Source organism: Electrophorus electricus, chromosome 7, assembly GCF_013358815.1.
Source record: "Electrophorus electricus isolate fEleEle1 chromosome 7, fEleEle1.pri, whole genome shotgun sequence".
NCBI lineage: Eukaryota > Metazoa > Chordata > Actinopteri > Gymnotiformes > Gymnotidae > Electrophorus > Electrophorus electricus.
Window position 1 is genome coordinate 5,742,327 of NC_049541.1, and position 18,925 is coordinate 5,761,251.

The 18,925-nt window shown below is 46.9% G+C and overlaps 1 protein-coding gene across 3 annotated transcripts; it reads right to left on the minus strand.

Annotated features, from left to right (window-relative positions):
- Window positions 1–692: 692 nt before the first annotated feature.
- On the minus strand, window positions 693–17,911 carry cables1 (Cdk5 and Abl enzyme substrate 1). 3 transcript variants are annotated; one of them, XM_027030698.2, is made up of 10 exons: window positions 16,666–17,911; window positions 10,800–10,871; window positions 10,012–10,104; window positions 8,879–8,956; window positions 5,860–5,965; window positions 5,476–5,629; window positions 5,101–5,204; window positions 3,533–3,639; window positions 2,571–2,778; window positions 693–2,339 (listed from the first exon to the last, which is right to left on the minus strand). In XM_027030698.2, the coding sequence occupies exons 1-10, from the start codon at window positions 17,214–17,216 to the stop codon at window positions 2,199–2,201; spliced, it is 1,614 nt and encodes a 537-aa protein (XP_026886499.2). In that variant the 5' UTR covers window positions 17,217–17,911; the 3' UTR covers window positions 693–2,198. The 3 variants fall into 3 exon arrangements, with proteins under 3 accessions (XP_026886499.2, XP_026886491.2, XP_026886505.2); XM_027030690.2 differs by having other exon boundaries at window positions 5,860–5,968; XM_027030704.2 differs by lacking the exon at window positions 8,879–8,956.
- Between the last annotated feature and the right edge of the window lie 1,014 nt (window positions 17,912–18,925).

Below are 18,925 nucleotides of genomic sequence, written 5' to 3' on the forward strand. Positions count from 1 at the left end.
CTAAATGTTGAGTAATATTCAGCTATGGACGAACGGTTTCATTTTAAATATATGCATATGTGCGTGTGTGTACACACAAACGCACTAGTGAATGACTGACTGTTAGGCGATTCAGCCGGATGTAATGCATACTATACTGGCTCTAAATGATTAACTAGTGTGCAGTAAGTCACTTCACCCTGTTCCAAGATTGCGGTCTAGTGCAACAAGTTTGCGCAATTCATTAACATTTTAGTCATAATTTGATGACTGATGATAAACTGAAAGCGCAGAAGCATCAAGAAATAATCTAGTCCCAGTTACTTGAAACACATGCAGTAGGATTCGGACAAATTTTTAAAGACCTATACAGCGAACATCTGCAGAGGAGACTGACGGGGGCATCACACTCTACTGACCTATTGCTTTAATACAAATAAAGTTAATTTAATGTAAATCACTGACTATACAGGTGGGACTCATTACTAGAAAGAAATTAACTATATAACAGTGCTACTAGCTTGTGGTTAGGAATGGCGTTTTCATGCCAAATCATCGTACATGCGTTTTGATGTGTTCCCGATGTAATCGGTTCACTTTAATGGCCTTTCATCAGCTTTCTTCAGGAACTGCATACACATCAAGTTACTAAAGCTGTAATTTAAAAAACAATTGCTTGCTTACGTGTTCAATCACCTTGTATGAAAACACAATGTGTATTTCTTGTTTTATTTAACAAGCAAAGAAGCTTATTTACACAAGTGTTTATTTTACAAACGCGTCATCGGCTGTGGCGGCGATCCCGTCTGACTGGTAATGAATAAAGTGCAAGTTAATTATTCACAATAATTTCTCATAAAACAATCATTCAGAATTTTAGATAAACCTCCTCCTAAACTTGCTATCAGTGCTCAATGCGATTATTAGGTCTTACAATACGCTACCACACCTTCTCCACAATTTTGTCAAAGTCCTGTCCATGTAAAACTGCTTTACTATGTAATGTAACTGGTATAGTGATAAATGCATAGTGAAATTATCATGCAGTTAACACAAATGTTGGAAAACAAAGTCCAAAATGTGCTTGCCCAACTGCAGCAACACAAGTGACAGGCTGTTAAAAAACAAATCACATTGCTGAGTCATCAAAATATACAGTGTTTGATTCTTGCTGAAGAGAAACATTTTTTTAAAAAGAGAATAAAAAATTAAATTACAGGTCCCAATGCAAGCAAGATAGAGCAATAACGATTGGCCCATGTCTTAATACTGATTAGGTAACATGAACCAGATGGCCTTGTTACCACTGGGCAAGGGCTGCTTGGAATACATGTTTAGTGTTGATGAATGACCTTTGTACGGATGACTTTTCATCGTCCTGTTCCAACTCCAGCACAGCACTAGAAACGTGCTAAGAATCCACTCTAACATAGAGCACAGGCAGTCACTGCAAACGCAGTTCAGCACGCACACACCTTCCAACAATGAAACCAAACAAAAAGGGAACATGAGTGCAGATGCACAGTTTTAGAATCCCCCCCCCCCCACCCCACTCATGTGGTTCTTTTCTGCCAAAACTGGGTTTCTGCATGGTGGTGGTAATGCTACGACTGGGAATGGTAGTTAAAAAAATTAATTTTGGGAAGGAAAATGAGATGAACTTGGCCTAGTTTGGAGGCCCTGCAGCTGCTCCAGATCTCTGCAGTCCCCAAGACCAGGAAAGTGCACTTTAGTACTTGAAGATCTACAACTGAGCAACAGCTTCAGTTATTCCCATCATAGGTTCACTTTAAAGCTATGAAGCATGCGCACGAGAGGGAAGGGTCTCCACTTACGGGAGCAGGGACGTGAATGACGATGAAAAATAAAATAATCGCAATCTGTAGTGGCAGGAATGCAAAATTCACAATTAAAAATGCTCTCCAAAAGGAGCTGAGTTCAGAAACTTTGATGCAAACAAAGCAGACATTTTTAGAAGTCTCTTAAACCCATTTTTACATGGGTCTTCAAATAAGCACATTTTTTTTCAGGGAGCAACATTCTGAGGGCAGTACAAACAAATCTCTCATAGAGTTTTCACTTTGGCAGAAGAGAGCTCTTTGAGAAAGTGACGTATCTTCAACATGTTGGGCCGAAGATGCCATTTAGAAGCGTCAGGGTTCTCTCGCAGGGAGATCAGGCGGCGGGACAGAGGGGCTTCTCCTGACGGGGAGGTGCTGCTAGGAGCTCTGCAGGAGGCGTCTATAGTGGGGCATGACCTCATGCTCGGGAAGGTGTAGGTTGAACTCCAGGGCCACCAGCACAGGGAACTCGAAGGCGATCAGTTCGCGTCGATTCACGCGAAACCTCTCCTCCAGTTTCTGAAGACCAAAAATACCACGGGCTTTATTCATTATACATCGGCCCCTGGGGACTGAACGCAACACCGCCACGTCATGAAAAATGCACAGGACTGTCAAGTTTTAATCAAGATCGCGTGACCTCAGACGTAAGCCGTGATGCGTTCAGCCGAACATTTTGCTTTAACCCGATTTGCCGTGGAGCCGCCCGGGCTGAACCTCGGCGGCCGCTGGCACCTTGGCGGGACTTACGTCGATCAGGAGCTTGACCTCGTGCTTCTTGAGGTCGCCGCCGATCTTGGCGGCCAGCAGGACACAGGCCCCGGCGCACAGCTTGCGGTTCTGCTTGTTGAGCTTGCCCTGCAGAACCAGCTTTTCGAAGTAGACGAAGGCCATGGCTACCGTGGGCTCCTCGTAGCCGCACTCCTCCTGGGCCAGCTTACGGATCTCCCGCTTCAGGCTGCAACGACACGCCCGGTCAGCCTCGCTCGTCCGCCCGCAACCAAAACCGACAGGAAAAGGCTAGTCCGTAGCTGCAGACGGGTGCCCAAAAGGACCCAGGTCTGCCCGGACAGGCACAATATTTACTTATTTCCTTCACAAATTAAAAACGATGTCATCGCTATGGCCAGTGAAAGTTATCGTGGGTATGCTTGATGTTTATATTTAATGCATGAGATGTCTTGAAGGCATTCCCTTTTCCCTTTGCTATAAATAGACATACAAATGTGCGATTGTGCACGTTCCAACTGCAACAGATCTACTGCAGCTGACTTACTAGACAAAAGTGCCCTTGTGTTGCAATATGGTCGACTAAAACATTAGCACATTTCGGTCCTAAAGCCATTGTCACTCTTCTTTTACGACTATAATCGAACCATTCTGTTGAATGGACTCTTATCCTGATCCAGGACTGGAGAGCATGGGGTCAACTGTGCCCTTGGGTATTGCCTTCAGTCTCATTACACAATCGGGTTTGAGTAAACAACAGAGGACACGTTGCTGGATGCAACCGAGGAAACACTGTAATTTCTAAGATCAAGGTTTCAATGAGCTATTGACATTTAGCAACTTTCATTGAGCCCAGGGTGCTGGGTTCCATTCACATTCACAAATAAGATTTTGGCTTCTTCTGGGGGGGGAGGAGTTTTAGGGGTCACAGTTCAGCACAGGCTAAACAGGGTGACGGATGCGCAGGGCCTGCAGGCGTTTACCTCCTGATCTTGCTCAGCGTCAGTCGGATATGGGGGAACTTCTCCTTGAACGTCTCGTTCATGTCTTTCTTGAGATCGGAGGGCTTGACGTACTCGATTACGGTGGTCTGCGGGGAAGCGGACAGATGGCGGCAGATGGTTAAAGGAGAACTTCCCTCGAGCTAGCCAACGCGGCCAAGTGCAGGCAAAGGCAAGCACGGACCACTTAGCCTGATCTCAGACCGATCTACGTTCAGTTAACATTTTTGGTCAACGACGTTTGAAGGCTGTGCACAATTGAGGATTTACTGTAGGTGGTCACCACCTGGTGCTGTTTTCTCCAGCGTGCAAATTATCCAAGCTGGAGTCCCATATTTCAAGTCTGCCTGATGGAATTTTAGCTGGAGGACCCACAATGGTCAAGACAAGCATACATCAGAGTTAAGCAGCTCATTGTTTTAGAAGGAGTGCCATGAGAAGGAGAGTGCAGGTTTGTCTCCAGGCAGGAAAGCTCTGGCTTCTGGGGGACGCTGGGAGGCCATTAGGTCCCTGGGGGTCAGAGATTGGCACACTAGCCTCTGGTTTCACCCCAGTTTCCCAGGGGAACATCGTGCAGTAGAGATGCTAACTGGCCAGAGGATCACTTTAGAGGGAGAGAGCACCTTTGGCTCTTGCACTAGCCAGTCACCTCAGCTACGTTCCTACTCCCTGGGAAAAAAAACAAAATATACATAAAATTATAAAAAAAAATTAAATCCCTTAACAAATCTCAAATCCTATTGTGTCTGCTGTTAAAAGGGAGTGGTGTTCAAAATCAGAAGAACCCTCAGTTTATGCTTGAAACTGGATCAGAGAAACCTGAGAACACAAAAAAGTAGCACATAAAAGAGATCGAGGGAGCGCACACGAGAGAGAGAAGAGGTGACACTTTTCTTGGGTTGCTTTGTGCTCGCTGGTTACACCTATTTCAGCTCAGATGTTAGATGACTAGAAACCTGTGTTCTTAGTGTAGTAGGGTGTGGAGCGACTCCGGTTCATGGTTAAAAACATGCACACTGTTCCTCCGCTGAACTCCATCCTCCATGAGCACAAAAGGAATTGTCACGAATAATCCCATTAGCAACAGGGTGGGGGGGTACTGGAAGTTCTTGGATGTTTTCTTTCGTTTTTTGTTTTTTTTTCCCCCCTTATTTTGAGTACGCCATGGCCCAACAACAAAAGCACAGCTAAAATGGGAAACGAACAGGGAGTAAACACGATAAAGGCACCTTTTCTGCGGGGACACGAGAATAGAATAACGGCCGTTTCAAAAGAAAAACACGGAGACACTAAACAAGCTTGTACGAAGCAATCCTTCTGCAGGAAGAGGAGGGACTGTTTCCTCAGGCGTCAGGGGTCCGTAGTGACTGCAGCAATAATTGGCGTTGGGACATTTCATGCCAGATTCCAAAAGCGGACAATCTGCTCTTTTGAAGTAACAAACGAGGCATGTGTAGGGCTGAAAGTACAACCGGCTGAAGCACTTACACTCAAGCAGGTTGAATTTGACTGGGAGACCTCGAAGGGCTTTGCTACGCGAGCATACTCACCATATACGAAGGGAAGATGAGCACTCGCTTGTGTTTTCCGCATGGCCACTGCGGGTCATCCAGAAGGTTGGGGTCGTATTCCCTGAAATCCCCTACGTCGTTCCCTGTGGGCCGGCAAAGACAGTAAAGTAAGCAAACATCGGCCTGTACAGCCAGCTCCGGGTTTTCCAGAACCGGACCAAACAGCTCTCCGGACCCCATTCTGTCATTTTTTTCGGCCCCCACGCAGCGGAAGCCGCTGTAACGGTCGTGAGTAACGCCGCAGCTCTGGTGCAGCCTGTCGCATAGACCACGGAGGTGGTTGTGGGGAAGATTTCACCCATGCGGAACCCCTGGACTCCGAGTGGTCCCTAGGGCTAGAGGCGGGGCACGCACCCGTATCGAGGCTGCTCTGGTTGCTGTTGACGCGGGCCAAGCTGAGGCTGCGGTGGCTGGCATTGCGGGACTGCGAGAAAGACGACGTGGAGTCGATGGTGTTGCGGCGGGACAGGACGTTGCTCGGGTACAGGAACTGCATGTAGGACACGGTCTGCAGACAGATGGGCGTCGCGCCGCGGCCATCCAGACAGAACGATTGAGAACAAGGAAAAACAAGAAAAAGAAAATGGGGGGAAAAAAGCACCACATGTTAACATGATTACAACCCACTAACTTCTGTTTGCTACTTTTAAAGGTGGAAAGTCACGCCTCGTATTATCAGGAGGTCGGAAACATTAAGGCAATGGCTCCCTAAGCACAACACGTGTCTTTCGCCCTAACCTTGCCGTCAGCGCCCAGTTCCACGCCCTCCAGGCCGATCACCATCTCCTTCGCACTCATGCCGCCTGAGGGGTGTCTCTGGCGCCCGCTCTCCGTCTTGGCATCCCTGCTGGTGTGAGAGAAACGCGCTCAGGGACCTAGTCTTGTGGGGGGGGGGGGGGGGGGTTATGTATCCGTTAGCGGTACGTGTCCATCAGCTCTCGGGGGTGGGGAAACCGGAGGGGTTTTTTGGCTTTCGGATGAAAAAACCGAGCTCGGCACAAAGATAAAGTGTTCACTTCACTTCAGATGAGTCCTCTGTGGACTAAATTTTAAAAAAATAATTAAAAAAAAAAAAAAAAACCACTTCAGTTTCTCCTGGCAAGGATTTAAAGCGGTCTGCATCAGCAGGGTGTGACATTTCAGGCCACAGAGATAGATTCCTTGCATTTTCTTTAAATAAGGAAATCAGGACATGCATGGGCAGTAACTGATGTCTGGCACTCAGGAGCAGGCCCATAACAGCCATAGACAACCCAAATGTGCATTACTTGCTAAATATGTCCCATGTGGGTCTGCGAAGCCAATTTAGCTTCTATTTAAATGCTCAAGGCTAAATAAAACCTGTTTGGCATCTAGCCGCCAACCCTGGAAAAAATGCGTGTGCCGCCAGGGGACGTTGCGCTTTGCTTTCAAAATAACTGGCAACGTGTCATCACACTACACAGCCAAATCCCATGAGTTTGAGTCAGCTCTCACACCGTTCAGTTGTGTCCAGCTGGGACTACACATATGCTGCAGTATTTGGAAGATGGATGTAGGGTCAGCATCATCTTTAAAAAAACAAACAAACAAACCCAAGCTTGGTTATGATGGCATCTTTGTTTGCAGACGGACGAAGAGTGAGGGCACTGGAAGCAGAGTGGAAATCCAAGCAGCATGACCCTGAGCAAGAGAGAAGGGCGTTGACTTCCCTCCCCCAGTGTGTGCTGAAGACTACAGGGTGTGAAAGGGGCCAGCTACAGAGCACAGTGCATGGGGACTCTGTGCAACGATGTCAAGCAACCAGTGCGGCACCTTAAAAAGCCGCACCGGCACCACAGCAGAGCTGAAATAGCCGAGGAAAGCCGTGAGGAAGCGGTTAAAGAAAACCCCTGCCACCAAGTGAAGTTTGTGTGCCATGATGTGCTGATGACAGGATTCTTCGCTGAGAACCCAGAAAGCAATGCAGCAAGCCCACATACGCGAAGCATGACCTAGATGGACCAATCAAAACGGTCACGTGTGTGTGCAGCCAGGACGTTAAAAGAAAAACCTCCTGCATCAATCTCGAGCCAATAAACTGAAGGATGCCCAAAGAGAGGCCCGTGTTCTAGAACCATCCGTCCCTCCGTGAGGCTCATTCACACTGCCTTCCCTTCTGCTCTAAAATCAGTGGGCGGGATCAGAAATAAGTACTGCGCAGATTAAGTGCTGAGGTGGGGTGTGCGCACAGCAATACAGGCTCCGCCCCACACTGTTTGGGTAGTGGTGCGGTGCCCGGGGTAATGTGTGTGCTGATAATCTTACATAAGGAGCAGGCCTAGCCAGAGCAGGGAGGGGAACGGGTCTAACGGCCATTCTCTGCGTGCCCTTTCCCTCATTGTACTCGGCTGCAGGAATGTCGAGCCAAAATATCAGGTAGACTGGCGTGATTCCTGCCACACGCCACAGGCGTGTTAAAATAACACAAGTCTGTTAAGTCACACAACATAAAACGACTGGAATACAGATAATATTTTATTTGTTTAAGGATCATTATCACCAGTTTTTATTGTTGTTGTTTTTTTTATTACCCAGTGGCAGCTTTCTTATCATCAACATTTTTACTCGCACCTGCCCATTCAGTGCACTCAGTAGATAGCAGACACAACATTATTCTCAATTAATAACCATTAATTAACAATTAATAACCAGGAACATGTGAAGTCCCGCCTCTCCCTTTCCTAGAGCTAGAGTTCATTACTGTCCAAAGGAAGCGGCACCTGTCTCCGACGCGAGCCGCATCTAACCCGAGGCTGATTAAAACATTAAAAGATTTGTCCAAAAAACAACCAGAGGGGGGAAAAAGATTATATCCAGGCTTGGCGCACACGCCAAGTCAAGATTTCACGTGTGAAGAGTGAAGCAGGGCTTTAGCCAGTGGCAGGAAACGCGAAGGCCCGGACCGAGCTGGGAATTACGCTGGAAAAGGAAACGACCTTCAGCGAAATCACGAGGAGCTCAGCTACGCTGCAGAACGTGGGAACCTGCAGGCCCCATCTGAGAATTTGTAACAAAAAAACAAAAAACTGCAGTTGTATTTTTTTAACGTGAGAACTTGTAAACTAAAATTTGTACTTCTGGCCTATTTTTGATGTGACAACACGAGAATAAAAATCAGAAGGTGAAATGCTAGTTTTCATTCGCAGAAAGTTAAACTTGAAGTCACAGAAAAAGTGTGAACAAATATTAAGATAAATACAAGTATATTTGTACATGAATTCATATTAAATTATTAAATATCAAAAATGAGTATATATTAAATACAAGTATATATCTGTGCTCAAATTAATATTAACATAGCCGACAAGTGCAGATTTTACTTTACAAGTACTCACATTAAAATTAGAAGCACAGATTTTATCTTACACCTTCAGGTCCTACAAGTTGTCAAGTTTTGCAGCACAATTCCCTACTTAACAAAGCCTTTTAGCACCACGCCCCGAACCTGAAGTGAAGGGCGCATTCGAAAAGCGAGCCTCTGCTTGTTAACCTATCCCATGTCTTCTGGCTGCCAACATCCCAACCATCGGAAAATAACGGAAATTAACAAAAAAAAGACAGGTATTAGTTTAGGCATTAGACGAGAGAACAGCCTACCTTACAGAGGCCGTGCTGAAGTGTTAATTTCTTTCGGTGGGCCTCCGTGGAACAAAAGTGATTATAAGATGAGGGGGAGTTGGGGGGGGGGGGGGTGTTGAACAGGTGGGAAGCGGTTTGCATGCTGGAGAATACATACCCTGTTTGGCTACAATCTCGATAGGGCAGGACAGAAAATACACTATAGAAGGATCTTCTGCCACTGACAAGGACTATCCTAAAAAGACAAAACGATACATAGACTAATTCAGTGTGCGATGCCAACACAGAAGTCAGAACTAGAGATGGAGCGACAAACTAAAATAAATACATACGTAGTTGAATGAAAAAAAATTAAAATAAAATTATATATATATATTAAAGGTTCTGGAAACATCTTAAGATGGAAAAAGAACACATACATTTGTTTGCAATCTTGAATGCACTAATAAACCAAAAGGACTGTTTAAAGGATTACAAAAGAAGGATCTGAAATCGTCCGTCAGGTGCCTGGATCCCGCCTGTCCGTGAACAGCCACGTGAGTCAGCCCGTAAGGAAGCGCTGGGATGACGCCGTAGCTCGCGCATCACGCCGCGAAGGCTCGTTCCCACCGCTCGCGGGCCTATTGATATCTGCTCCCGGCTCGGACGGACTTGCCAACTGCAAAAACGCGAAGAATGGCCAGGGCGAGTCACCGGCATTCAGAGCTGGGACCAGTATGCGGGCCGTCTCTGTACCAACACGCCCCCCCCCCCCCCAAAAAAAATGTCTCCCAGCCTTCACTATAAACAAGGAAATCCCTTTTCCCCTTGGATGGCGCCGATAACACTGAGGGGCAGTGTTGCGTTGCAAACCCGAGACCAAGCGACATCTCTCGCATCGGCGCAGGGCCGCTGGGCGCTAGAAACACGCTGGTGAGAAGAAGCAAACTACATATTAACAACGCTTTGTCCGGTGAGTGTGTGGAAGTGTAAGAAGCCACGGGATTGCACGGAGGGCGGCTGGACGCGCGTTTAACGTGACTAAGGGGTCGAGCTCGGCCTGCAGTATCAAAGGGAGATCGCGGCATGTTTTCACTCGGGCTTTATGTCGTGGTGGACGCTTCCGAACTAAGCAACGTCGATGAGTTTATATGCCCACAACGATTTGGGAAAAAACAAACAAAACAAAAAAACAACGAAATGCCAAAGTAGTATAGCAGAGCGCGAGGCCGTGACGAAACGCTGGGGTTTCGGGGTCCGAGAGCCTCGCGGGAGCCTTTCTGAGCGAGCGTCTGCGGCGCGAGATCGTACCTGCCGTTGCGGATGTCATGCTGCCTCAGGTTCTTGATGAAATGGACCTTCTTGAAGCTCTTTGGTCGGGGCGAGCCAGATAAGGTTCGGCATCTAAGACAAACGGTTTGCACCATAAGCGCATTCGTAGCAGCTGTTTCGTGACATTTTAACATGCACCTAGCATGCGTCCACAAAACACACCGGCAATGACCCACTGCGAACAACTTAAAACTCTACAATCAACGATAACACACGCATGTAAACGTAACGGCAGCGGCAGTGCCGTCTCCAGTTCAGTGTCTCCCAACGCCACTCCCATGTTGGATTAATCCCATGAAGTGGCCGATTACCAAATGATAAGACGCAGATAAAAGCATGAATGTGCTGTTTAAGGCGGGCTGCTGGACCGCTTAGAAAGCACAGCTGCAGGTTACTTCGACAGCCACGGGACACGGACAAAAAGAATACTGCTAAAACGTGTGAGGACTTGATTATAATGGCGAAATGGTTGAAATGCTTAAGACTGGCCTGAATTGCTAGAGGGTTCATTTGTATATTGCAGCCTTCTGCTCTACCAGCACTGCAAAGGCCATTATCCCAATAATATTTAACAAACGATATATTGTGCTGCCCCTAGGAAATCATTCTTCATGTGCAGGCTGAAAACAATCATATCAAATGTCCATGATCCATTAAGGTACTATATGGCACAGACATCTGCTGGTGTGAGAAGCCATAGTTACAGTCTCAAGAGAGTGTGTGTGTGTCTGTGTGTATCTTGGATTGGCCATTATAAAAATATATACCTGCGAAGGGGAGCATTTTCCTCGATATCCTCCAGAGTCTCCAGTGAAGAGCGCTGGGAAATCAGTCTCCGCCTGTAGTTAGATGAAGACAGAGGAGAGGAAGCACTGAAATACAGCCAACAACACTCCAGCAGGACACACACCAGGTCCCCTCACACAAGGTCAACGAACCCCTCTGGTCAGTCCTCAGAACCCACAGGGCTATTCACGCTTCAGCCACTCAGAACAAATGGCATTAGCTCACGAAGCCGTGGACCGTTCTCTGATGAGAGGGCTCTGGTTTAAATATTTAAAAAGTAATAAATGATTAAGAAGAAAACCTCAGAGCTAGCATTCGAGCACCAATCAAATATTTCAAAACACAGCTGATACTCTCAAGTACTCTCACTTTTGGCACACAGCTGAAGCCATACAGCGCAAGGCCAAGAAGAAATGGTCCAGGAACAAACTTACCATATGCAAAAAGTTCTGCACCAGCACTTATTTTAGCCACGCAGCCTTTATTACATAGGAGGCATTTTTCATGGGGTTAAGAGGTGACTTTCGTGGTCTACTCGTGCAAGTACGGTTCACACAAATCTCACATGTGCCACTTGTTTGTATTTCTAAACATCTTTAGTTTCCCCCCTCAGAGGTCCTGCTCCAAGTCTCCATCTCTCTGCTCAAATTCTGCTTTTCCAGAGACGACGGCAGTTCATGAAACCAGGTCAGACCTGGTCCCGCTGCGCACGGAGAACAAAACATGCCCGGCTGAATGCCAAACGGTCCTTGAAATTAAAGCGCAAACACGTACGCCATGAGAAGAGCCCCGTCCTGCTCAATTCAGTGTAGCAGGCACTGAGTGTGTGTGTGGGGTGGGGGGGGGGTGGGGGGGGTGGGGGGGGGGGCAGGGAATGTGTGAGAAGAGACGATTGCATCTCTGAGGCATTAAAAATGTTTTAATGTTTTTAGTCACTGCAACACACAAGGTTTTACCAGGACAGATTTGAAAGGAAAAAGAAAAAAAGTACAGAATTGCATTACCCTTAAATCATTCCCTCTGAGAATATATTTTTCAGAAACATCAAAAGTTCAACGATCCCTTTGAAACAGGATTTGTTCCATTTCAAGTGGGCTGAAGACTGTGATCTCAGTTTCGTTAAATCCAAAACAGGAAAATGTTTTTGCCCATGTGAAAATGTGTTTATTTAACAGTGGTGAGGCCTTAATGGGAGACTGCTGTCTGTGTGCGTGCCTGTGTGTGTGTTGAGGGGTTTCAAGAAGGCACTGATCAATCACCTCCACTTCCCCAGGTACAGACTCAACCAGCTGTATGAGCACGTTACGTCCTTCGCGCATCTGTGCCCACTGCCGTCTCCTCCGGTATTATTACTTTTACAGCATCTGATGCTGCCTAAAACAGATTAGAAACACAATGCACTGCAAATCCAACTCATTTACAAAAGGTGAGCTCTGCACGGCCATGGATTAAACCCACCTCGCGCTGACCCGAGCGTCGCCTGGCCACGTAGCTCCCGCGCCCCTCGCAGTGTCCAGACGCCCGTCCCGCGCGCCCAACACAAAGTGGGGGGTCATTGCAGCATTGTTACACAGCGGAATTTTCCTCCCCTCACGCCTTTCAAATAAACACGGGACATTGTTGCAGAAGGCCAGTGGGGTGGCGCACCGCCAGACTCTCTTCCCGCTGCTGAAAACGTCCGCCTCAGAGCAGCGTGGGCGACAGGATCCCACCGTTTGTTTGAACATTTTGGGAGTTTTCTGGCTAGTTCCACTTGCTGATATAACAGGGCCAAGCTTCTGGATGTCAACGTGCTCGTAATGCCACTACTCTTACAGGACCTGGGAGATGTCTAGTACGCCAAGCATGTAACCTCGGAAAGGATGTGAACACATCCCACATCCGACATGATCTGATGGCAAGCAAATGAAGCATGAAGGAATCTGCCAACAGGCCAGCCTGCTTTACTTCAATATCACGTGATCTCTACTAACTGATTTGGGCCATAAAATGACAAAATACAGAAATCCGCAAACATACACGGCCTTGGTGAAGGATCTTTACATAAAGTGAGCTTTCAAATTCAAAAAGCGTTCGAATTGAGCCGTTCTGCGCGGGGACGTTCTCCCCCTCAGCAAGCTTCATGGCAGCACCAGCTAAGGCGTCACATTCATTAGGTCATGTTCCGCCCGCTGATCTCAAGCGCGCTGTAATTGCCGTGCGTGTCAGCCGTGGGCCGATCTGGCCCGTCGCCCTCGACGCCTGCACAGGCAGCCAACAACACCTCCAGCCGATTGCACAACAACCAACGGAGCATGGCGGCGTGCGACAGGTGCAGGGCTGTGCCACAGGCCGTCCGGAGACGGCAGGGCTGTCCGGGCGGGGGCGGATCGCGAGGCAGGGGCGGTGCCAGACCGATGGCTCATTCGGACATCAAAAGGCTTCTGTTTCAGGGTCCAGCGAACTTGGTATCCACAAATCATATGATTATTAGGAATAATCTAATAGTGGGACAGGTGGAAGGCCTGACGAGTGTGTGTGTGTGTGTGTGTGTGTGTGTGTGTGTGTGTATGCCCTTTTATGGGCATGTGTTAGAACATCAAGCAGAGTGACTTCATTGCTCTGGTGCCCTTCTCCAGCCACTGTTGGCAGCCCATCTGAAGATTGTGAACTTTTCTGGCTAACAGCAGCAGGACAGGATGGGGTCAGAGAGGAGGGAGTGGAGGATGGAGCGAGGGAGGAATGGAGGGGAAGAGAGGGGGAGAGAGAGAGGGTGCAAGAGAGAGAGAGAGAACACGTGATCAAGAGAGAGAGAAGGCTACAGACCAGGCATTTTTCCCTTCCAGCCAGAAACCTGTGTTAGTTTCCACCAGCTGCTCCCTAAGAACAAGCCAGACACTGTGTGTGTGTGTGTGTGTGTGTGTGTGTGTGTGTGTGTGTGTGTGTGTGTGTGTGTGTGTGTGTGTGTGTGGTGTGTGTGTGTCAGAGTGGGAGAGAGGGAGAAGTAGAGAGTGTATGTCAAAGTGACAGTGTGTGGGACACAGGGAGAGGCAGAGTTCTTGTTAGAGTTGTGTGTGTGTGTGTGTGTGTGTGTGTGAGAGAGAGAGAGAGAGAGAGAGAGAGAGAATGTGATTCAGGGTAAGAAATATGTAAATATCAATCTAATATGTAATAACATCATTATTATTATTATTATTATTATTATTATTATTATTATTATTATTAATAATAATAATAATAATAATATTTCTCATCGTTGTTGTTTAGCCTTTCATCAGATAAGATAGCAAAATGCATTTATTGATAATGATGGCGCTTCCTAGGACGTTTGAGAGAGGGCCCGCAAACGAAAACTGCAGCAAAAGAAAGAAGCATGTACTAAAGAAAGAATAAATAAACCTCTTAAATGAAGCCTGTCATTTTCAGCCATTTTTACTTTTGCTTGGCTTTAGTCCTGTTCAGATTGTTGTCCATTGTCTTTCGTTTATTTGCTTCCTGTCTCATGGGTCTGAGTGTAGGTATATTTGGTTGCCTCATGCTGGCCTGTTCATTTATGCTGTCTTTGTTATATTGCACATAAAATCTTTCGCTGTGAGGGAACCTGGTATTGGTATTGCACATATATTGCACATAAAACCTTTATTTTAAGGCAGTTCTGTTTTTTTCATAGCCCAGGGCCACAAATGGGCTTAATCCAGCTCTGAGTTTTGTTATGAGATCTGCTTGGAGGCATTTTGCCAACAATGCCTGAGCACTGTTACTAGACAGAATGAGCAAACAGTGACTTGGTGGTCATGTGACATGTGGGATAAGGAAGTCAAACGGGTGGAGGTGGGGTGAGGGTCAGAATACTTCAGAGTGAAGCCAAGACCCGACTACAATGATTCAGAAATTAGATTAGACTGTATGTTAAATGTAACCTAATATTAAAAAACATTGCCATTTGTAGAACATAGGACAGTTTATTGGCCAGCCCTCAGATACAGAGACGCCACAAGCTTTAGAAGCAGACAGCTCAAATGTGTCATAACACCTCGCCTGAGCTGCACGAGAAACAACCAAAAACAACAACAAAACGAACAAAAAACACCACGACACAAAGGAGGCCGAGGAAAGTCAGAGGTCTGCCGGAGTGACGTTATTCGGCAGGGGGAGGTCAGTGCTGTGGCGGGCCAGTCCGCACGAAACAAGGTCAGATCTCCCCACAGCCCGACACCGAAGCCGGCACCCAAAGACCATCCCGCACACATGGCCGTCTGAGTCTCGGGTTTCCGTAAGTTTATATCATTAAAGAGCAAATAAGAGAGCGCGATAAGAGACCCGGAGGAGAAAGTGTTGCTTTTGTGTGGTTAAAACTTGGGCTCTTCCCCTAGAGGAGGTTAGATCCTAGGCCACCAGCACGAACGGTACATAATACTGCAGATCAACAGAGTTTGTGATCGAATGCATCAAAAAGAATGAGTGCAGTGGATGCGACTTGTTGGGGCATTAGTGAATCCAAACAGAGGTGTGAGGTATAACTGGTGTGACTACCGTTTGTGGAAAAACGCCCCCAGATACGCGCCAAACGGCACGGCACAACCGTGCCCCTGTCAGTTGGGAGCGGGGCGTCAGCTGGCGCTCACCAGGGGTCCGCGTCCATTTCCATGGCCCCCGTTGGGGCAACCATTGCCTGGTGCAGCAGACGCGCAGCCACAACTACAGGGCGTGTGCCCTGCCACACCCCTCAGGAGCTGAACATCATCAATTTCATACAGATGAAGGTCTGGAAGGCAGAGGACAAGCTTGGAGCCTCCTCCCGTGAAACGCAGGCCTGTGCTTAGCTCTTGCCTAGGTTTCTGAAGCATTCAGGTTACAGAAACAATTACTGACTATGATCGAGAGTAACCATGTCTCGTAGAAGCTGTCCCTACCTGATTCTTGCTTTCTATGTATGTCTTAATATTGACCCACACTACCATGTCAGTCAGTACAGTTGATCTTCCATGGTGATCACACCTAAGAACTGGAGTTAAAGGGCAACTCCACACTAGGTATTTTGCATACCTGGAGGTTAACAAAACAGTAGTGCAATATAAATTCAAGTTGAAGATAAGGTTATGATATTCGTTACAGCAGCAAACATTATTACACTGCCTGATAAGGCATTCTGTCAGCTGCACAGGCAAAGTATGGCAGTATAATCAGTTGTGTCTTAAAGCAAGCACAGACCAGTCTGATTATGATTTTCACTTTTCCAGAAAGCCCAGAAAATGGACAGTGCCATTCCTAGATTCGACACTAATGTGCGTCTTCCACCAGTAGTCTGTACAAGACTTTGCCTGCTGACTTTTGATTGGTCTAAAATTACCAGCGGGAGCGACACAAAAACTGACAATTGCTTGTTCAACCCAAAACAATTTGGGAGAACATTGCAAAACAAACAAACAAAGGACAAATGTGAACATCTGTATACAGCCTAAAAACCGGACTGTCCAGATGACCCCCCCCCCCCCCAGTCTGATGCTCAGAGGGTTCGACCACCAGAGAGGACACAACGCATTGAGGCCTGAACGGGACATCTCAGTAACTGGCCTACTGCATATGGACAATGAACTCTGTAATATGCTCGTGGCCTGCGCTATTACGTAACCTAAGCGCACGTGAGAGACTGTGCACCGACTGCATTACAGAGCAACCAGCTAGAACAACGAGAAGCCACCGAATGCAACCTATGGACTTTATTGAGAGTTGAGAGAGTGACTGGGGTTTGTTTTCGGTGGGGTGCGGGACCTCTGCGTATTTGCCGACACTTAATTATCACCTAATTAGCGGAGGTGCTTTTCCGGATAGACAGACAAATAAACAGCCGCGTTCGCTCACGTTTACCTCGATCTCTGTAGCTCCAGAGCAGAGCTGCTCATCTGACCGCCCTCCAGGCAGCAGTAGTTTTGCGGAGACTGCCTGGAGTAGGCGGCCGGTAGAATTCCCTGAGTGAACGTCTGGAGTCTGCCCCTCGTCGCGGGCGGCACCGCAGAAAACGGCGAGCTGAAGACGGAGTGGACCTGAGCCCCGCTCGCGAACGCGTCCCCTTCCGCATCCGAGCACGCCGCGGAGGGGCTCATCCCGAAGCTCGTGCGGTTGCTCAGAGCCTGGCTTGCCGCGGCCAACGCTTGGGCCGCCGGTGCAGCGCCCGCCGCGTACACGGCGCGCTCCGCCGCAGAAACCAGGCTCTGTCTAGTCCTCGCCTCGAGCGGACTGTCCCCTTCGATCGCATTGTCCCCGTCGTCTTGCACGGGCCGTCCGTCCAGCGAAATGTTGCTGAGAAACGACAGCGCAGCTTGCCTCCTCCGGGGGTCTATGCGTTTCCGTGCATGCTCGACACTGGAATGCTTCTGGAGCGCGGTTGCGGCCGCGCTGCTGCTCGTGGCAGCCGCCATGGTCCACCTCCGACGAGAGATACGGACGGGGTAGTGATGTTTGTGTGTGTGTTTTTTTGGGTTTTTTTTAACAGATCGGTGTCATTGTGTGCGATTGGCGAAATTGCAGGCGAGAAACGCCATGGCGTTGTCTTTTAAGTGCCAGCGCTTTACTGTGTGTACGAAAAAAGGTGGGTCACGTGCGTGCAGTATTGTGGCAGCAGGAAAACGCGTCTGACCAATCAGCTTCAAGGAAAGAGTGGGTTTTTTCCGCCTTCGGTCTCGTTCCTCCCCTATGGGTCTCGGAATAGGGCATTCCAAAAAAATAGCCCACATCAAATTAATCATAGTTCGGTAAAAACACGTTAAGGAAACCGTTGTATCATAACCTTGAACGTAGCACGTTGACCCTTAAACTGAGGATCCTCGTTCTTAAGCCAAGATTGGTTCGCAGCGTGTGATCAGCACCAGAACAATAAAGTGTTCTTCAAATGTTCCAACTTATTTTTAGTTTGGAAGATAAAAACCGCTTACCAACAACATATAAAAATACTTATATTGCACTGGATTATAAATGCACAGTAGTCATGCGTTTCTGTAGTACAGTATCAACGTTGTTTGTTTAATGTTTGACAAAACATTTTGCAAGAGAAAGTGATGTAATCACTCGTTTGACTTTAACTTATGCAGTTGCACCATCTGATGGTTAAATAAATTCAGTACACGAGACGTTTTTGCAGATCAAGCTTTTTGGGCGGGGGGGTTAAAGGGCAGTCAAATGCAATTCCTGAATGAAAACAGCAGAAGAAAGGTTCTGTTTCGTATGCTCTCTTGTTACGTTGAACCAGTACAAATAGATAAAGCATGTTTTGCAAGTATAGATGGTGGTTTTAGAATTAAAAGCACTGGGTATTAAAAAATATGTATGAAATTACATTCATCGTTCACTAGGTGGCCCTGTAATACAATTCACGTTTAGTGTTACATTTTGCCACTGTGTGAGAGCTGGATCCAAAAAAACAGCAGCCTAGTTTTTAAACGTCTGAGTAATTTCAGCAAACAGATAATGGTGTGTTGGCACAGTTTATACTGCATTAGATTATCACAAAGTGTGCTTTGTTTTTTGTTTTTTGCAGCTCTAATACCAGAATCGTAATACAAAGGCAGCACGCCAATACTGCAGTCAGTGCAGATATAAACACCACAAAAAACTTAATTGGATTTTTAAAATATGTTATTTTAAATTGTTATAGTAAAAATCATATCTAAACGTTAAACCTGCATGCCTTGAGATAGTATATACAGAGAAGGGATCTAATATGAGTTACATCTCTGCTCGTCTATGACACACCATAACTGAGGTAGCTAGACTATAGTAGGAAGTCTTGTGCCTAAAGGTTACTCGGTTCAATTTTGTCATAGATATTACCAAGACATTTGGCGGATACATTTTGTCATGTGCTTCAACTTTATGTCCATTCATAAACGCCAGAATATTTTTAGAAATAAGATCCACCTTGTGGTCACAAACAAGACAGAGACATTCTCAGATCAGTCAACTAACTTGCAAAAACATTGGTCAAAAATAGAATAAGGTGTAGGCTATTAAACTGCACCTCACAGCTGTTTCCCCCATTTTTCACGTAAACCACGTTGGTAAGCACCCATTACCCCTTTATGTTTGAGGCAATGAAAAGTAAAATGTGATTTGATATGGTAAAGCACGGTTG

Bases quoted from the DNA above. Each gene is read 5' to 3' on its own strand.
- cables1 (XM_027030690.2), bottom strand. From the start codon at position 17,216: ATGGCGGCTGCCACGAGCAGCAGCGCGGCCGCAACCGCGCTCCAGAAG. The intron at 5,969-8,878 runs GTATGTATTCTC...CTCTCACACCAG, and splicing joins CGAGATTGTAGCCAAACAGG to CAGGGATGCCAAGACGGAGA. The intron at 2,340-2,570 runs GTAAGTCCCGCC...TTTGGTCTTCAG, and splicing joins AGGTCAAGCTCCTGATCGAC to AAACTGGAGGAGAGGTTTCG.